The sequence below is a fragment of the Balaenoptera musculus genome, chromosome 6 (genome assembly GCF_009873245.2).
Source record: "Balaenoptera musculus isolate JJ_BM4_2016_0621 chromosome 6, mBalMus1.pri.v3, whole genome shotgun sequence".
NCBI classification, from domain to species: domain Eukaryota; kingdom Metazoa; phylum Chordata; class Mammalia; order Artiodactyla; family Balaenopteridae; genus Balaenoptera; species Balaenoptera musculus.
This window is the reverse complement of record NC_045790.1, coordinates 50,992,090-51,012,586: the sequence shown is the minus strand read 5'-3', so window position 1 is coordinate 51,012,586 and position 20,497 is coordinate 50,992,090. Positions and strand designations below refer to the sequence as shown.

Here is a 20,497-nt window from a genome sequence, read left to right as displayed (position 1 = left end):
GAAACTGGAAGATTTAGATATATAGTGGAGATTCTAATTCTATGAGTTATATCTTCTTTGGAAGGATATCATAGAATTGCTGAAAAGTCCAGTATGGTTTTATAGTGATTTTAAGGTCATGGGTTCACTCAGATTGGACCAGTGAGCTTCGCTCTGGGCAAGGCTGGAATCAATATCCTGAACATCCCTCACAAATATACACCTCTAGTCATAAGAATTACTGAGCAAGAGAATTTGAATGGAGTGACACATTCTATTATTTCTGTTGGAAAAAGAACTCAAGCTTTATGTGTAACTGGTGGTGGATCATTAATTTTATATTCACATCTGAAAAATAGCATTTTTTATTACCTGAAAGATGTCAGAAATATTGCCTTTAAAAGGACTCAAATGGGTTTTATTTTTTTAAAGAAAGAAATCTCATGATACTTCAGTGCCTTTAAATATCTTAACATTGGCACAAAATAAGTAGGTTTAGCATGGCTTTTCAAATCTCTTCTTTGTTGTCTTTTTAAGTTGGTTTGAATCAGTGACTATTTCCATAGTGGGATATTCTTAAAGATCTGTTAGTACTAAAGATTTAAAACAAAACATAATATCTAAAAAGTAGTCACAGTTTGCTTATTGCTCGTTTTTTGACTTGTATTTATCTGACAGCAACTTGACTGTTTGAAAGTGAAATACTGAATTAAATTTCTTTTAGCATTTAAAAATACCTGGTTTAAGGGTAAGCTGGGACGAAGTGAGAGAGTAGCATTGACATATATACACTACCAAATGTAAAATAGATAGCTAGTGGGAAGCAGCTGCATAGCACAGGGAGATCAGCTTGGTGCTTTGTGACCACCTATAGGGATGGGATAGGGAGGGTGGGAGAGAGGCTCAAGAGGGAGGGGATATGGGGATATATGTATACATATAGCTGATTCACTTTGTTATACAGCAGAAACTAACACACCACTGTAAAGCAATTATGTTCCAATAAAGATGTTAAAAAAACAAACAAACCTGGTTTTGCTTTCAATTCATAGTGTTCAGAGTGAATTAATTGTTTTAGCTCCATGCAGGCAGCTTGAGTTTTTATACTACTTATTGTGAGTGCATTAAAATAATATTATTAGAAGAGTTTTAAACATGAAATTATTGCATCTTGGTTGTTCTTTACTGGGTATTTGAAGCATAGTTGTGAATGTTAATGTGTGGCTACACTCTTAGAAATTAGAAAAAATATTGTGTGTATGCAATCAATTATTTAGTTCACTGTCCAACAAACTTAATTGAAAAACTGGTTGATAAGCTTATATTCTAGAAATTTCATAGGCAAAGAAATGAGCAGATTTTTAGTGCTAAGGGATCCTCTGATCCCTATATTATTTTACATCCTAGAATTTAAAATAAGAAAATACTCCTTTAACTTACGAGTTTTTGAGTCTAAGACCTTTAGCCTTAAAGTTCCAAGATGAAATTGTACTCTTGTATCTTGAAATTTTTGTGCTAAGTGAATATTTCAGATTAAAGCACATAGCAAATATCAATCAACAAATTTTGTGCTTCTCTGACTAGGAAAATATTTATGGAACATAATTCCAAATGCAAGTATTGTTTATAACTCTCTCTGTTGAAACATGTTGATCACGTTTGTGTTTTCTCTGACATGAGAGTTTTTTATGGGAAATAAGTGAATTTTATTTTCGAGTCCAGTGTGTTTGTTCACTGAGATGTGTATAGCAACATAACTGTTATAGATACATTTAAAAAGATAGTAGTGGTGCTTTTAAATTTTGGGTTCCCCATTCTCTTATAGGTATCCTAATCTACCTTCCTCTCCATCACACATGTACTTTGGCATATGATAGTTCTTGTTTTAAATAGCCTCTAAATTTCATGTGCTTTTTCCATTGAAATCTTTATTTTTTATCATTAAAAGAAAATGCAACCTGAGGTTTTTAATAATCAGATATTTTTAGTAAGAATAGAATGTATTTGCCTTGCAGTATTTAAAAAAACAAAACAGAGTTGTATTTTGCAGCTAAACATTTTTCAAAATCTTATCAGTTCTATCATTTCTAATTAGTAAGTATGTAAAATTTTTTGCAGAAAATTTGTTAAACCTTGAAGTGTAATGACCCAAGTCTACTTCTCAGTCAGTCTGTATCCTTCTTTGTTTAATAGCCTATGGCATAAATTGAAGTTAATTATCAGGGCTGACAGGTAACTCTGTTTTCTGTCTGCTTGCAGAGTCTCTCCGAGGCAAAGATGGAGCTGAGAAGAAAAGATCAATCTCTGCGTCAGCTCAATAGACATCTTACCCAGCTGGAGCAGGACAAGCGTCGACTGGAGGAGAACATCCATGATGCAGAGAGTGCCCTCCGCATGGCAGCCAAGTGAGCATTTGGACCTTGGGGAGATCACTTAAAACAGACAAAAGATCAATTCTTACTTTCATGCTCTGGGTTTTAGCCCTGGATAATACAGTGTTAGAAAACAAAAGTACAGCTCTCTCTCTTTGAAATTCTCTGATATATCCTCAAAAAAGAAAACTCTTAATATACTAAATGTATATTTTATTGAGAAACCTTAGAAAAGAATAAGTTTCTATATAACCTCTAATGCTGTGTATTTTAGGTTCTGATGTAGCATTACATGTTTGAAACCAGGTTTTCATTAACATGAGATATAAGACTCTTTATTTTAAAGTTTTGAATAGTTTCTCCTATCACATATTTCTCATCTCTTTCTGCCCCACTGCCTCCCAAATTTTCCTCTGCATATATTATAATATACTAATATTGCAAGTAATATTTCCATAAAGAAATGTTAGTATATAACCAACATGTGTATTGTAGCATCTTTTTAAGTGCAATAAAAACATATTGATCATGGAAAATTCATTTAATTTTATAGCTGTATATTCAAATGTGTTAAATAGAGAAAAATACGCAGTTTTCAGAGTGGGCAGCTATGTAAATGTGGTGAGAGTGTTTCCCTTTACCAGGTAATCAAGTTGACATACACTGTGAAGCTCACATTGAACAGTTCTCTTGGGTATTTTTATCTGTTCCCCGCATCAGATTTCATGGAGTACTTTAAGACTGTCCTTTTTACAACAGCATGGCTTAAAGAAAATCTATTTATGGATTAAACATCTAATTTTAATAAACTCAGTGTTTTCTAAATTTGGAATTCTGGATTCCTGTACTTGCAAATACATACACACATGTATATACATATATGTATGTATATATATATTTGCAAATGTATAACTATAACTTAAAAATGTTTGGAGACAAACTCTTGTTAAGCAAAACATAAGAAATATGAATGTAGTGTGTAAACTAAATCATAAAACGGGCAGTTTGCAATCCTAGGATACCCACAGCTTTGTCAGTGGGCTTGGGATATTGCTCACAGATAATGAAAAAATGAGTTTACACAATGCCACAATATTGGCATGTTTGAATACCCACCAATACATTTTTGGAAAATTGTAAAGCTCTGTAACAGTGCACTACCATATTAGTTATATGTAATTGTCATTTTTTAAAAATATAAGTTTGACTGAATCAGCTTTTTGCTGTCATTTTTCAGTCTCAGTTTCCTCATGTCAAATGAGAAGCTTAGCATAGGTAATTTTTAGTATGTCTCAGAGCATTGAAAATTCTAAGATTAATGAAAACAAGATTATAAAACCTCTAGATTTATATTGTGCCTTCACAATCCTGCTGGTAATTCAGGAATTTGTCAAGTCTGAGATCTGTGACCATGGGCACATGTTCTTATAACACTAAAGGAAGCTAATTTGAAATTTGGAGAGCTAATGCATTATTTACAGTTTTCAATTTATAATTCACCATTAAAATTTTGTCTTCAGCATTCTCATCCCAACTTTTAATTTCATCATAAAGGCTAAACTCAATATACAAGGCTAGAGAAGAAAATAGTAACTTTGCATATTTCTAGTCAAGGCCATAGAAGGTTGTTGTGTAATTATTATAGCACAAAAAACCCATGGAGAAGGGAAAATATTATTGTGCCCAGTATGACCATTTATATCTCTACCACTAATATTTCTAAAGTCTTTTTCATTAGAAGCCAAAAGAATGCACGTTTAGCCTTTTCAGCACATTGTAAATCAATAATGTAATCATGATTTCTTTTTTCTTTCTTTCTTTTTCACTCTCTTTTAACTTTGAAAATATCCATAAGAATTTTTCCCCCCTCTAATTTTTGGCAGGCAGTATAACTGAAGATAAGAATTAAATGTGGAAATATACTAGTGAATATGGTTAGGTTTTACACTTTAGGAAAAACCAACCCTTATTTTTCAATAATAGTCACTTATACTAAAATGTGTAGCAATTACAGTAAGCTTTGGGTTTTACTAATACCTAATCTTTATTTTGTTTCTAGAGACAAAGAATGTGTTGCTAATCATATGAGAACAGTAGAAAATGTGCTTCATAAGGTATTATAATTTTTCTTCAATATTGTTCAAATTGTATTATGACACAGTTCTCCTAGTCATTAATTTTATTAACTGCAAAGTACTTTAATTCATTTTGTAGCTTTCTTTAAAAATAAATTAACAAAAGGATCCTTTCAAATGACTGAAAATTTGTATTGAACAATGCTATATTGCATAACTTTTTTCAGAATTCACTTTATGTATGTGATAAAACTATGAAAATAGTGGTTTCCCCAAACTGGTATAATTGCACTTGAGTTATTTGTGGTCTTTGCTGACTGAACTAGAGGTCGTTAAGATTCATATATGTCTCATAATGATAAAATGTTTGACCACACTGTCTAACCTCTTACCAATCTTAAACCTACTATCCTATACACATAGATTAATATATAGAGAGAGACATAAAGTATTGTATTTGGCAGTACTCATATACCTTAACCTAGGCAGTAATGTTTTTCAAGTTGTAATTCACCTTTCTATAGGAATATATTCTTAAAGTAAAAATTGAATATACTTAATAATAGTCTGTTATTTTCAATTTGATTACTTCTGTATGATAAATTGACTTTTAGTTTGTAGTGATGAACAGCATAATAAGGATATTGCAATATTACTAAAAACTTAATATTGTTAAGTATTGACTCAATACTGACTGTGTATTTTGTTAGCACTCCAGATTCAAAGATGTCTCATTATTTCATTATTTAAAGGTAGAGAAATGTTATTTGTTTCTGTTATTGTTTAACAGACAATTTGTTGGAATAATGTAAATACCTAGTACTTTTAAGGTATATGGAATTTATGAATGAATCATATTTAGAATAATTTTGTGAATCAAATTTTTTATACAATATAGTTTTTAAATCACTTAAAAATATCCTAAAAACTAATCCTGTTAAGGAAATACAAAATAACATCAATAAACTAATATTTAATACATTTTAACATTTTAAAAACAATGGACCTCTGTATTCTTTGATGTTGAAAGTGACTAGCAAAAAGTGACTCACAGAAAGTATTCTGAAAAAAAGAACCTAATACTCTGAGTGCTATTTTTAAGCAATATTGTTTGAAATTGTGATTTCTCCTCCTTCCTACTTAAAAAAATTTAGCCTGTCCATATAGTTTAAATACAATCACATCAAATCCATATATGCTATAAATCTGAAATTTAGGTTTGTAGGAAAAGAGACATCTTTGGTTAGATTTTTTTGGTATGTGGTGAGACTTCGGATAGGAAAAATAAATTATGTCATGTATATGGCATACCATTTTATAGCAGTTAATGTTGCCTTTGAAATCAATTGTTTGTCATCTCCCCAGACAGAGGAAAGTAATGTTGGATAGCAGCTGTCTTGGGAATGGACTTTGACATCAAACAAAAACCATCATCAATGTGAAATATAAATGTTGCACCTTACCCTTTCATTATGAGAATGGCAAAATATGTATTTTAAATACAATAAAGACTGATTGCAACAGGACAGTTGTAATCATACAGTTCTTCATTTGCAGTTCTTTTGATTTTCTTGTCATATGGAAAGAAAGATGTCTGCAGAATTGGCCTACAACCACTGTAGATTTACTTTTGCTATATGGCTTTTTAATCTCCCTTCAGATGTAATAGTTAGTTATTTTGATTTAAGTCTTTGGAAATTTCTATATGTATAGTGATTTTTAAATTATCAATTACTTTTCAAGCTTGAAGTGAAAATTTAGGAAAGGCTAATTGATTATTGGGCTAATTCTCTTTTCTACGAAGTATGGGTGAGAACGAATGGGTGATAAGGAAGAGACCCAGAGGGTCCCTCTGAAGCTCTCAGGAAGGTGCAGCCCACCTGTCTTCAAGCCAGAGTTTGCAGGTTTATTTTCTTTGGCCACTGTGGACTGTCCAGTGGCATTTTGCTGTCTTGGAGAATCTAAGAGTGATATAGAAGGAGGGTCCAGGCTCTTTCATGGTACAGTAAAAATGACTGTGGTTACATCCAAGCTCTTCAGCATAGTTTACTGTACATAGTCAAATAGTATAGCTATTCATATTTCTTAAGCACATACGTTTACAAGGTATGCACCAGTTATTCTAGAATAAAACCAAATTTTAACCTGCTGAATTGAATTTTAATACTAACTTCTGACACAATAATCAAATAAAAAGAACTTACTTTCATGTAGAAATTATTTTCTTGTACTTTAAAGAACTTAAACTAAACATGTTTGCTTTTAGGAAAAGGGATTACTTTTTGGATATTTGTTAATTTTTAAATTTGACGCATTACATTCAACTTTTTAAATCCTAAAATTGTATTATACACAGCCGTTGACTGTATATTATTTTTAAAATCCCATTTGGGACTGATACTAGTATTTAATAAAGAAGGCTAGTCATTTTTTATTTAAAAGCATATACTTTTTTTTTTCAAAGAAACAGAAGTTTTTTAAAAAAAATTACATTTAAATATATTTTATTTATGGCTGTTATAAATAGAGGCCAGAAGTTAAATTTAATTAAGAAACTTTTTGGCGGCTTATTTCAGGTTATTTGGGGTTAAGAAAAATAAGACAAAGAGAAAAACAAAATCATTACAACTTTTCATGAGGTACATTTTTTTTAATACACACACTTTTATGTTTAGTTGAATTCTGAACTACTTGTTGTATTTTGGAAAAAACATAACTATTGAACTTTAAAAAAAATCACCATTTAAAGCATTTAAAAAATGTACAGTTTCAGTGGCTTTCAATATATTTACAATGTTGTGCAACCATCACAACTATCTAACTCCAGAATATTTTTATCACCCCCAAAAGAAACCCAGTAGCCATTAAGCAGTCACTCCTATACCCCCTCATCCCATTCTGTGGGTTGTCTTTTTACTTTTTTGTTAGTGTCCTTTGATCAACAAAAGTTTTGAACTTTGATGAAGTCCAGTTTTTTCTTCTGTTGCTCATGTGTTTGGTTCTCATATCTAAGAATGCATTGCCAAATCCAAGGTCATGAAGATTTTCCCCTGTGTTTTCTTCAAAGGGTTTTATAGTGTTAACTCTCATAGTTAGGTCTTTGGTCCATATTGAGTTAATTTTTGTATATGGTATGATGCAAGGATCCAACTTCACTCTTTTCCATGGATATCCAGTTATCCCAGCACCATTTACTAAAAAGACTGTCCTTTCCCTCCATTCAGTAATCTTAGTAGCCTTAGTGAAAATCAGTTGACTATATCAATTGACAAATCAATTGATCATATGAAAATATAACTGATTTTTGGGTGTTGATCTTGTATACTGCAACTTTGCTGAATTTATTAGCTCTAATAACTTTTTTGTGGATTCTTTAAGACTTTCTGTATATAAGATTATGATATCTACAAATAAAAGATAGTTTTACCTCTTTCTAATTTGGATGCCCGCCCTTCCTCCCTCCCTCCTTTCCTTTTGTTTCCCTCCCTCCCTCCCTTTATTCCTTTATTTCATCTAATTGCCTGGCTAGAACTTCCAGTCCTAGCCATTTGATTATATGATGACAACAGACTTTCTTGTGTGTTGTTCCTAATCTTATGGGGAAAGCTTTTGGTCTTGCACCATTAAATGTTATAGATGTCCTGTATCAGATTGAGGAAGTTCTTTCCTGTTTCTAGTATTTTGAAGTTTTCTTGTCATGAAAGGGTGTTGTTGGGTTTTGTCATATGCTCTTTCTGCATCAAATGAGATGATTTTTAAAAAAAAAATCTTCATTCTGCTAATGTTGTGTACTGCATAGATTGACTTATATATGTTAAACCATCTTTGCATTTCTGGTATAAACACCACTTCATTGTGGAGTATAATCATTTGAATATGCTGCTAGATTTGGTTTGCTAGTATATTTTGAGGATTTTTGCATCTATGATCATAAGAGATATTGGTCTGCAGTTTTCCTGTTATATCTTTGTCTGGCTTTGGTTTCAGAGTAATACTGGCCTCATAGAATGAATTTTTAGGAGTAGCCCCTCCACTTCAATTTTTTTGGGAGACTTTGAGAAAGATTGGTGTTAATTGTTTAAATTTTTGGTAGAATTTACCAGTAAAGCTGTCTGGTCCTGCGATTTTCTTTGCTGGAAGCTTTTTGATTACTGATTCAATCTCTTTCCTTGTGATAGATCTATTTAGATTTTCTGTTTCTTTTTGATTCAGCTTTGGTAGTTCATGTGTTTCTAGGAATTTATCTTTTTCATCTAGGTTATCTAATTTGTTGACATAAAGTTGTTCATTTTCTTAGAATTGTTTTATTTCTGTAAGGTCAGTAGTAAAATGTCCCCAATTTAATTCTAATTTTAGTAATTTATTAATCTTTTTTTCTTGGTGAGTCTAGTTAAGGTTTGTCAATTTTGTTGATCTTTTCAAGGAACCAAATTTGGTTTTCTTGATTTGCTCTGTTATTTTTCTGTTTTCTATTGTGTTTATCTCTGTTCCAATCTTTATTATTTCCTTCCTTTTGTTTGCTTTGGGTTTAGTTTGATCCTCTTTTTCCACTTCCCTCAGATAGAACGTTTGGTTATTGATTTGAGATCTTTCTTCTTTTTCAATGTAGGCATTTAAGCTATAAATTTCCATGTGAACGCTGCTGTCACTGCTTCCCATAAGTTTTGGTATGTTGTGTTTTTGTTTTCATTTCTCTCAGAGTATTTTCTAATTTCTCTGTGATTTCTTCTTTGACCTGTTCATTGTTTAAGAGTGTGTTGTTTAATTTCCAAAATATTTGGGCATTTTCCAGATATCTTTTTGCTATTTAGTTCTAAGGTAATTCTGTATGGTTTGAACTAGCTTATAAGTATTGTTTTATGTAGTTGTCTTTTAAATCATATAGGAAAAAAGAGGAGTTACAAATCATAAATACATTAATACTGACTTTTATATTTATGTATTCAGTTTCCTTCACTGGTATTCTTGATTTCTTCTTGTGGATTTGAGTTACTGTCTAGTGTCCTTTCATTTCAGACCAAAGGACTCCCTTTAGCCTTTCTTCCAGGGCAGGACTAGTGGGAAAGAACACCCTCAGCTTTTTGTTTATCTTGGAATGGCTTACTTTCTCCTTCATTTTGGAAGAATATTTTTGTTGGATATAGAATTTTAGATTGACGATTTTTTCCCCCCAGCACTCTGAATATGTCAACTCCAAAATTTTTATTTGGTTCCTTTCTATGCTTTTTATCTATTTATATTTCTCATTTGGAAGATGTTACTCTTGTGGTTTCCTTTGGTTCTTTGTACATGGTTTCCTTTAACTTTTGAAACACATTTGAAATAATTGATTTAAAGTCATTGTGTGATAAATCTAGTATCTAAGCTTCCTCAGGAACAGTTCCTATTAATTTCTGTTTTTCTTATGTACGGGCCATACCTTCTTATTTCTTTGCATACTTCAAAATTTTTTGTTGAACAGTAGATATTTTGAGTATATAATGTGACAACTCTGGAAATCAGATTCTCTCCCAACCCTAGTGTTTGTTGTTGCTGTTTACTCCAGTAGTTTTTGTTTGCTCAGTGGCTTCCTGAACTAATTTCATAAGGTCTGTATTCTTGGTCATGTGTGGCCACTGAAATCTCTGTTCTGTTAACTTAGTGGTCTGTTAGTATTTTGGTGGAGAGTTCCTTAAATACCAAGATTCAGGTGATTTTTCTTGATTAAGATTTTACCTGGTTGCTGTAAACTTTCAGATAGTTTTCAGAGTTCTGAAAAAGTTGATTCTGATAAATTTTGCCAGTTTATTCCTTGCTTTTGTGTAGGGACTGGCTTTTGGAGTTCCTTACTCTGCCATTTTTCCTACCATCTCTCCCTAAAATTGTATACATTTATTTTCCTAATAATTTTACCAGAAGGCTTATAATATTACTGATAATATATCCTCTCAGGAATTGAAATTTTTAAAAAATTAAGAGCCCTCCAAACATGCTTAATTATTTCTATTGTGAGGAAAAGAGGGAAAGTACAATAATTATATCAAAATAATTTTCAGGACAGGGTAATGATTGGATGGATAGGATAATGTCTGGATTATTTAGGGTTAGGTATGAGAAAATTAAGTTATGTTAGTATTTATTGGATACTATCAGAGAGATGTCTTGTTTTACTGTAGCTGTGGGTGAAAGTAAGTCGATTTTGGTAAAGTTGGAATGTGGGGAAGAATCTGAATATTTTTTGTAGTCTTTTTAAAATTATTTTTGAATTAGCAGAATGGCTGGATTTTTGAGGCTTTTAGAGATTGCTTGAGTCCTATAAGTTTGGAAGGATTAACTAAAGTGTTTCCTATGTATGATCATAGCGTACTATGAACTTTAAAATTACCGCTGAACATTTATGAGAAGTGTCAGATGCCTTTTCAATAAGATGACTAAAAGATAAAACAGGAAGTCACAATCTTGAAGCCTCAGAAGACTCTAGAATACCTGTATATATAAATCCTGTAAACTTATAAGGCTGAAGTGACACTAGACCAATGACTAGGAAGTTACAGGGGTTTTTGATGATGCTCTTGGATTTGCTTGTACAATGAAGTCACTTAAAACCTCTAATCTGAAAAAAAACCACATTCACAGAAAGACAAGATGAAAAGGCAGAGGGCTATATACCAGATGAAGGAACAAGATGAAACCCCAGAAAAACAACTAAATGAAGTGGAGATAGGCAACCTTCCAGAAAAAGAATTCAGAATAATGATAGTGAAGATGATCCAGGACCACGGAAAATGAATGGAGGCAAAGATCGAGAAGATGCAAGAAATGTTTAACAAAGACCTAGAAGAATTAAAGAACAAACAAACAGAGATGAACAATACAATAACTGAAATGAAAACTACACTAGAAGGAATCAATAGCAGAATAACTGAGGCAGAAGAACGGATAAGTGACCTGGAAGACAGAATGGTGGAATTCACTGCTGCGGAACAGACTAAAGAAAAAAAAATGAAAAGAAATGAAGACAGCCTAAGAGACCTCTGGGACAACATTAAACGCAACAACATTCGCACTATAGGGGTCCGAGAAGGTGAAGAGAGAGAGAAAGGACCAGAGAAAATATTTGAAGAGATTATAGTCGAAAACTTCCCTAACATGGGAAAGGAAATAGCCACCCAAGTCCAGGAAGCGCAGCGAGTCCCATACAGGATAAACCCAAGGAGAAACATGCCGAGACACATAGTAATCAAATTGGCAAAAATTAAAGACAAAGAAAAATTATTGAAAGCAGCAAGGGAAAAACGACAAATAACATACAAGGGAACTCCCACAAGGTTAACAGCTGATTTCTCAGCAGAAACTCTACAAGCCGGAAGGGAGTGGCATGATATACTTAAAGTGATGAAAGGGAAGAACCTACAACCAAGATTACTCTACCCGGCAAGGATCTCATTCAGCTTCAATGGAGAAATCAAAAGCTTTACAGACAAGCAAAAGCTAAGAGAATTCAGCATCACCAAACCAGCTCTTCAACAAATGCTAAAGGAACTTCTCTAAGTGGGAAACACAAGAGAAGAGAAGGACCTACAAAAACAAACCCAAAACAATTAAGAAAATGGTCAAAGGAACATACATATCGATAATTACCTTAAACGTGAATGGATTAAATGCTCCAACCAAAAGACACAGGCTTGCTGAATGGATACAAAAACAAGACCCATATATATGCTGTCTACAAGAGACCCACTTCAGACCTAGGGACACATACAGACTGAAAGTGAGGGGATGGAAAAAGATATTCCATGAAAATGGAAATCAAAAGAAAGCTGGAGTAGCTATACTCATATCAAATAAAATAGACTTTAAAATAAAGAATGTTACAAGACACAAGGAAGGACACTACATAATGATCAAGGGATCAATCCAAGAAGAAGATATAATAATTATAAATATATATGCACCCAACATAGGAGCACTTCAATACATAAGGCAACTGCTAACAGCTCTAAAAGAGGAAATCGACAGTAACACAATAATAGTGGGGGACTTTAACACCTCACTTACACCAATGGACAGATCATCCAAAATGAAAAATAAGGAAAAAGAAGCTTTAAATGACACAATAGACCAGATAGATTTAATTGATATTTATAGGACATTCCATCCAAAAACAGGAGATTACACTTTCTTCTCAAGTGCGCACGGAACATTCTCCAGGATAAATCACATCTTGGGTCACAAATCAAGCCTCAGTAAATTTAAGAAAATTGAAATCATATCAAGCATCTTTTCTGACCACAGTGCTATGAGATTAGAAATGAATTACAGGGAAATAAACGTAAAAAACACAAAAACATGGAGGCTAAACAATACGTTACTAAATAACCAAGAGATCACTGAAGAAATCAAAGAGGAAATCAAAAAATACCTAGAGACAAATGACAATGAAAGCACGACGATCCAAAACCTATGGGATGCAGCAAAAGCAGTTCTAAGAGGGAAGTTCATAGCTATACAAGCCTACCTCAAGAAACAAGAAAAATCTCAAGTAAACAATCTAACCTTACACCTAAAGGAACTAGAGAAAGAAGAACAAACAAAACCCAAAGTTAGCAGAAGGAAAGAAATCATAAAGATCAGAGCAGAAAGAAATGAAATAGAAACAAAGAAAACAATAGCAAAGATCAATAAAACTAAAAGCTGGTTCTCTGAGAAGATGAACAAAATTGATAAGCCATTAGCCAGACTCATCAAGAAAAAGAGGGAGAGGACTCGAATCAATACAATTAGAAATGAAAAAGGAGAAGTTACAACAGATACTGCAGAAATACAAAGCATCCTAAGAGACTACTACAAGCAACTCTATGCCAATAAAATGGACAACCTGGAAGAAATGGACACGTTCTTGGAAAGGTATAACCTTCCAAGACTTAATAGGAAGAAACAGAAAATATGAACAGACCAATCACAAGTACTGAAACTGAAACTGTGGTTAAATATCTTCCAAAAAACAAAAGTCCAGGGCCAGCTGGCTTCACAGGTGAATTCTATCAAACATTTAGAGAAGAGCTAACACCCATCCTTCTCAAACTCTTCCAAAAAATGGCAGAGGAAGGAACACTCCCAAACTCATTCTATGAGGCCACCATCACCCTGATACCAAAACCAGACAAAGATACTACAAAAAAAGAAAATTGCAGACCAATATCACTGATGAATATAGATGCAAAAATCCTCAACAAAATACTAGCAAACAGAATCCAACAACACAGTAAAAAGGATCATACACCACGATCAAGTGGGATTTATCCCAGGGATGCAAGGATTTTTCAATATACGCAAATCAATCAATGTGATACACCATATTAACAAATTGAAGAATAAAAACCATATGATCATCTCAATAGATGCTGAAAAAGCTTTTGACAAAATTCAACACCCATTTATGATAAAAACTCTCCAGAAAGTGGGCATAGAGGGAACCTACCTCAACATAATAAAGGCCATATATGACAAACCCACAGCAAACATCATTCTCAATGGTGAAAAACTGGAAGCATTTCCTCTAAGATCAGGAATGAGACAAGGATGTCCACTCTCACCACTATTATTCAACATAGTTTTGGAAGTCCTAGCCATGGCAATCAGAGAAGAGAAAGAAATAAAAGGAATACAAATTGGAAAAGAAGAATTAAAACTGTCACTGTTTGCAGATGACATGATACTATACATAGAGAATCCTAAAAATGCCACCAGAAAACTACTAGAGCTAATCAATGAATTTGGTAAAGTTGCAGGAGACAAAATTAATGCACAGAAATCTCTTGCATTCCTATACACCAATGATGAAAAATCTGAAAGAGAAATTATGGAAACACTCCCATTTACCATTGCAACAAAAAGAATAAAATACCTAGGCATAAACCTACCTAGGGAGACATAAGACCTGTATGCAGAAAACTATAAGACACTGATGAAAGAAATTAAAGATGATACCAACAGGTGGAGAGATATACCATGTTCTTGGATTGGAAGAATCAATATTGTGAAAATGACTATACTACCCAAAGCAATCTACAGATTCAATGTAATCCCTATCAAATTACCAATGGCATTTTTTACGGAACTAGAACAAATCATCTTAAAATTTGTATGGAGACACAAAAGACCCCGAATAGCCAAAGCAGTCTTGAGGGAAAAAAACGGAGCTGGAGGAATCAGACTCCCTGACTTCAGACTATACTACAAAGCTACAGTCATCAAGACAATATGGTACTGGCACAACAACAGAAACATAGATCAATGGAACAAGATAGAAAGCCCAGAGATAAACCCACGCACCTATGGTCAACTAATCTATGACAAAGGAGGCAAGGATATACAATGGAGAAAAGACAGTCTCTTCAATAAGTGGTGCTGGGAAAACTGGACAGCTACATGTAAAAGAATGAAATTAGAACACTCCCTAACACCCTACACAAAAATAAACTCAAAATGGATTTGAGACCTAAATGTAAGACTGGACACTATAAAACTCTTAGAGGAAAACATAGGAAGAACACTCTTTGACGTAAATCACAGCAAGATCTTTTTTGATCCACCTCCTAGAGTAATGGAAATAAAAACAAAAATAAACAAATGGGACCTAATGAAACTTAAGAGCTTTTGCACAGCAAAGGAAACCATAAACAAGACGAAAAGACAACCCTCAGAATGGGAGAAAATATTTGCAAACGAATCAACGGACAAAGGATTAATCTCCAAAATATATAAACAGCTCATTCAGGTCAATATTAAAGAAACAAACAACCCAATCCAAAAATGGGCAGAAGACCTAAATAGACATTTCTCCAAAGAAGACATACAGATGGCCAAGAAGCACATGAAAAGCTGCTCAACATCACTAATTATTAGAGAAATGCAAATCAAAACTGCAATGAGGTATCACCTCACACCAGTTAGAATGGGCATCATCAGAAAATCTACAAACAACAAATGCTGGAGAGGGTGTGGAGAAAAGGGAACCCTCTTGCACTGTTAGTGGGAGTGTAAATTGATACAGCCACTATGGAGAACAGTATGGAGGTTCCTTAAAAAACTAAAAATAGATTTACCATATGATCCAGCAATCCCACTACTGGGCATATACCCAGAGAAAACCATAATTCAAAAAGACACATGCACCCCAATGTTCATTGCAGCACTATTTACAATAGCCAGGTCACGGAAGCAACCTAAATGCCCATCGACAGACGAATGGATAAAGAAGTTGTGGTACATATATACGATGGAATATTACTCAGCCATAAAAAGGAACGAAATTGAGTCATTTGTTGAGACGTGGACAGATCTAGAGACTGACATACAGAGTGAAGTAAGTCAGAAAGAGAAAAACAAATATCGTATATTAACACATGTATGTGGAACCTAGAAACATGGTACAGATGAGCCAGTTTGCAGGGCAGAAGTTGAGACACAGATGTAGAGAACAGACATATGGACACCAAGGGGGGAAAACTGCGGTGGGGTGGGGATAGTGGTGTGCTGAACTGGGCGATTGGGATTGACATGTATACACTGATGTGTATAAAATTGATGACTAATAAGAACCTGCAGTATAAAAAACAAACAAAACAACTAATACTAAACTTTCATTGGGTTATTTGTATGGAAATATGTTAATATAAATGTTTCAGAGATTACATGAAATTTCTAAAAATCTTATATGTTCTGGTATAATGTTATAAGACATAATTCTAGTTATTACTTTAAAGTGTATATCTCAGAAATAACTAAAAAAAAATATGTTTGTCATTTTTGCTGTTCATTATTTTGGGGGGTTTTAAAAAAAAAAACAAACCTCTAATCCAGCATAAAACACAATATTTACTGTAAATAGTTAAGTCCTACAAATGCTTTTTGAATCTATATTATGGGCCAGAAACTGTACCAGCCTTTGGGGAAACAAGCAAACAAACAAACAACAACAACAACAATATTATATATATGTATGTATGTATGTAGGTAGGTAGGTATATATCTCATAGTCCCTTTCTTCAAGGTAGAGACACAGATCATTCCAGTATACTATGGTAAATATGCATCCATAAGATGCAGTTACATATTCATTTAGATAGGGTTATTCATCTATAAGACATGCTTAGAAAACCCAAGGGTTGGCTGGAAATTTCTTAGAAGAAAATTAAAGCCTGGAAGGGGTTTGAAGTATGAGGAAAGATGGGAAAGGCATTCCAGCAGAGAGAGTAGCATGTGCAAGTGCATGGAAGCATGAATAGCCAGATAGCCTCAATTCAGTATTAAGTGCAAGGAGAGTGCTGAATGAGGCAGGTGGCAGCCAGGTCACGGAAGAACTTTTTTTTTTTTTTTTTGGCCGTTTTAAGAATCTTGGATCTTCATTATGGAGGAAGTAAGACTAAACTAGGGTTTAAGCTAAGGAGTGATGTGGTCAGATTTCTGTACTGAATTGGGGCTCTGGGGGGCACATCTGCAGACTGGAAATACTGAGTAATGAAGGTGGTTTTTAAGAACTGTGAGTCTGTAGGCTAGATGAGTGCTGGTGAAGGTTTGGACCAGGAGAGTGATGATTGGTGCTGTCAGAAGAAAGGATATGAAGCTCATTTAGTGAAATGGCGCATGGGGATGTGAAAGGCAGGGGAGGGTGACTCCCAAGATGGGCAGTGTGATTAACTGATGTTGGGAAAACAAAGAGAGGAGCAGGCTTTTTTTCTTTTTTTTTTTTTTCTTTTTGTTAGGGAGAAAAAGGGAGACAGTGATGAGTTTTGTTTTGGAAATACTGAGTTTAAGGTAATATGGAGTGATCAGCAGGATATGTGAGTCAGGACCTCAGGGGAAAAGTCAGGGCTAAAGGTAAAGGTTTAAGATTGATTAACATAATTCTCTCTGGCAAAGAAAGAAGGTGGTATAGCAATTGACAGGAAACAAGACGTTATAGATAAATGGGAGGCTAGGAAATACATTTTGAGAGATTAATTATGCCACTAGAGTTTGAAGTCCTTGAGGGATGGAATTGCTGTCTCAATTTTTATATCCTCAGCATCTATCACAGTGCCTGGTACCCAGTAGGCACTTAATGAATGTTTGTTGAATGAGTCAAACTTTTACCATCACCCAGTCTCTAAACATAACTAAAGCCACCTCTAGATTCAGTGGAAGTCTTGCTGATAGTGTCTTTATTTTTTTGATTGCCAAAAATAGCATATGTATTTACTTTGCCTAATCAAGATCTAGAGGAGAAGGCCTAGATTCAATTATAAGGATGTCCCTAGGAAAGGGAGATATGCTAACAACAAATTTATAGGTAATAGCTAGTTTAACTCCCATGAAGTAGAAAGATGATTACTTCTGTTGTTAGAGTGGATTCTGGAATAAATAGAGTCAGATAGAATCTGACAGGTGAAGACTCTAAATAGCCAAATCTTTAAATGTGATTTTGTAATCTTACCTGAAAAAATGGTTAATGACAATATTTGGTAATACATAGTTAACTTTGATTTTTAATTTTCAATGCATTTACAAGGAATACAAAGACCACAGAATAATTTTTAATTAATGAAACTGACAGTTTTTTTAAAGCTGAAACATGGTCATCTGCCTCTAATAACCCAGCTTTAGGTGACTTATTAATGACTCTCTAACTGTTACTTATGATCTTTGAGCCTCTTTCCATTCTCAGTTTCTTGATCCTGGTTCTGAAGATCAGCTGTGCAGGACATACAGGTGTTAGCACAGCTGGCTTGCTGATGACAACTCTTCCATATAGCTGTCTTGTGTGTCATCATTCATATTGTTCAGTGTCATTCTGACCTAGCCAAGCTAAAAATGGTACTCCAGCTCAAGAGGGATTTAAAAACCTTGACAGACTAAAGATGAGACCACAGAATTTCGTGTACGTGTGCTTACCAGTTTTTAGCTTAAACACATCTAAATAACTAATTTCAGTGTGCGTCTGTCTTTACCCTTTGAAATAATTTACCCTAGGAAAGAAAATATCTTTGTGTGGAGAACTGTAGCAATTCATAAATACATTTCTCTATTCTTGAATATGGGTTTTGTGTTTGTTTAAATAACTCAAGGTCACAGTAATCTATTTATGAGGTGCATTCTATGGTATATAACCTACACCACAGATTTATCATGCTGTCTAGTGCCTTTATAAGATGCCCATGATTAAATCACCCTATTTTTCCAGCTTGATAATTTGATTTGAGGGTTCAGTTTTTCACATCCTTAATTGGGATGTACCCAGCTTGATAATTTGATTCAAAAGATCAGTTTTTTAGTTCCATAATTGGGATGGAACTATAATATGTGGGGTGTTTGTGGTAGTGGTGGATTTTGCCCTTTTTTCTGGTGACAGCAGCAGGCAGTCATTGGAGAGTTCTGGCTCTGCTCCAGAGTTGTAGGTTAAGTTAAATAACCTGCCAGCAAAATAAGGCTAGTTTCTCACTTCCTTCTTTTCAAGTGAGGGGTTTCTGTGCCTGCTGCAGCACCAGTGGAACGCCTGCTCCTGCTGCGAGTGCCAGGGTCTCCTTCCTGTAGGTGTGGAGCACAGCTGGAACTGTTGCACACATCTTGGAACCTCATAGTTTGGGGATCTTCTATGTGAGATTATGGCCATTGTATAAGGATGATTGCTGCACAGGTACTTGTCTCCCAGTATGATAATTGTGTGTGTGTGTGTGTGTGTGTGTGTGTGTGTGTGTGTGAGAGAGAGAGAGAGAGAGAGAGAGAGAGAGAGAGTGAGAGAACAGGGAAGACGGGTGGGGGAGAAAAAACATGAATGAATGAAAATGCCCACAGGTCCAATGAAACTACTGAGGAAAATAAGGATGTTTCAATAATAGTCTCCACTGCTTATCACAAAACTACTTATATGACACACATTTTTGCTAAGCTTGCCAGACAAGGGACAAAGGAAAGGAAAAATAAGATAGTGCTGCTTTTTAGGTAGGGAAATGGAAGGAGTACCAAAATCTTGAGCAATTTCCTCATCTATTAACTGTTAATTGTGGATATTTAGAGGCATTATTATTTGTTGCTAGGAGCACTGGACACAGTATCCTCATATTAGGGATGGCAGTAGCTCTTTCACAAGGTGGATGACAGAATGAAGTGAGGTAGTGTGGTGAGTACTCTGAAAAGTATGAAGTACTTTTGGAAGTGCTAGTGGTATTGTTACTAATAAGAATAGTACTGTACTCTATCCATTTCAGGAATTAATTAGTTAAGGAAAAGGTAAAAGAGGGAAATATCCATTTAGCTGTAACTGTCCATTTTGTGAATGTCATTTCCATTGCGTTGACATGCTTTAATCCCTGCTTCTATCACTAGGCACGTACCAGGGTGCTGGAACTGTCTTAATATCTTTTTGTTATCCTCTCTTTCCTACTGCCTTGTAGAATTTGCGAGTTTGGAATGATGTTCTTATTTGATCACATGCTTACTAAGAACCTCTGTATGCATAGGGTTTTTTCTGCTGCTAGTGTTATTGCAGAGTATATAGTTAACTCTGGCGGATTCCCTTCTCTCTGTATTTATAAAAGGCTCTCCAGTATGCCTATGCTACTTGTTTAGCCAAATTTTCTGTTGTTTAGGTATTAGAGTGGTGATCAGTCATTGGGCCAGGAAAGTTAGACCCTGTCAAGTTGTATACCGGACTATGTAAAACTTGAAAGAAGGAGCCAGAAGTATCTGTGAGATGGCACCCTGTGTTAGTGATATAAGGTTTACTCACTAGAAATTGTTTGTACATTCTCTGATGAGATGTGGTCATTTAAAAAAAAAATCTATAGATGGTGAAAAATATAGTCTTTCCTTCTATGCCTCTGAGGCAGGGGATGACCGACATTTTCTGTAAAGGGCCAGATAGTAAATATTTTAGGCTTTGTGAACCATATGGTCTCTGTCTCAACTATTCAACTCTATCCTTGTAGCAGGAAAGCAGCCAAAGACAATAGCTAAGTGAGTGGGTGTGGCTGTGTTCCAATAAAACTTTATTTACAACAACAGGCGGTGGTCTGGATTTGGTCCCTGGGCTGTAGTGTGCCAACTGCACTC

At 34.4% G+C, this 20,497-nt stretch overlaps 1 protein-coding gene across 1 annotated transcript in view; it reads left to right on the top strand.

The window, feature by feature from the left end:
- The window catches only part of CCDC171 (coiled-coil domain containing 171), a 368,650-nt gene that overhangs the window by 255,427 nt on the left and 92,726 nt on the right, over positions 1–20,497 (top strand). Inside the window, 2 exon segments of the mRNA XM_036856768.1 lie at positions 2,239–2,384; positions 4,411–4,465. Coding sequence (XP_036712663.1) covers positions 2,239–2,384; positions 4,411–4,465 — 201 coding nt within the window.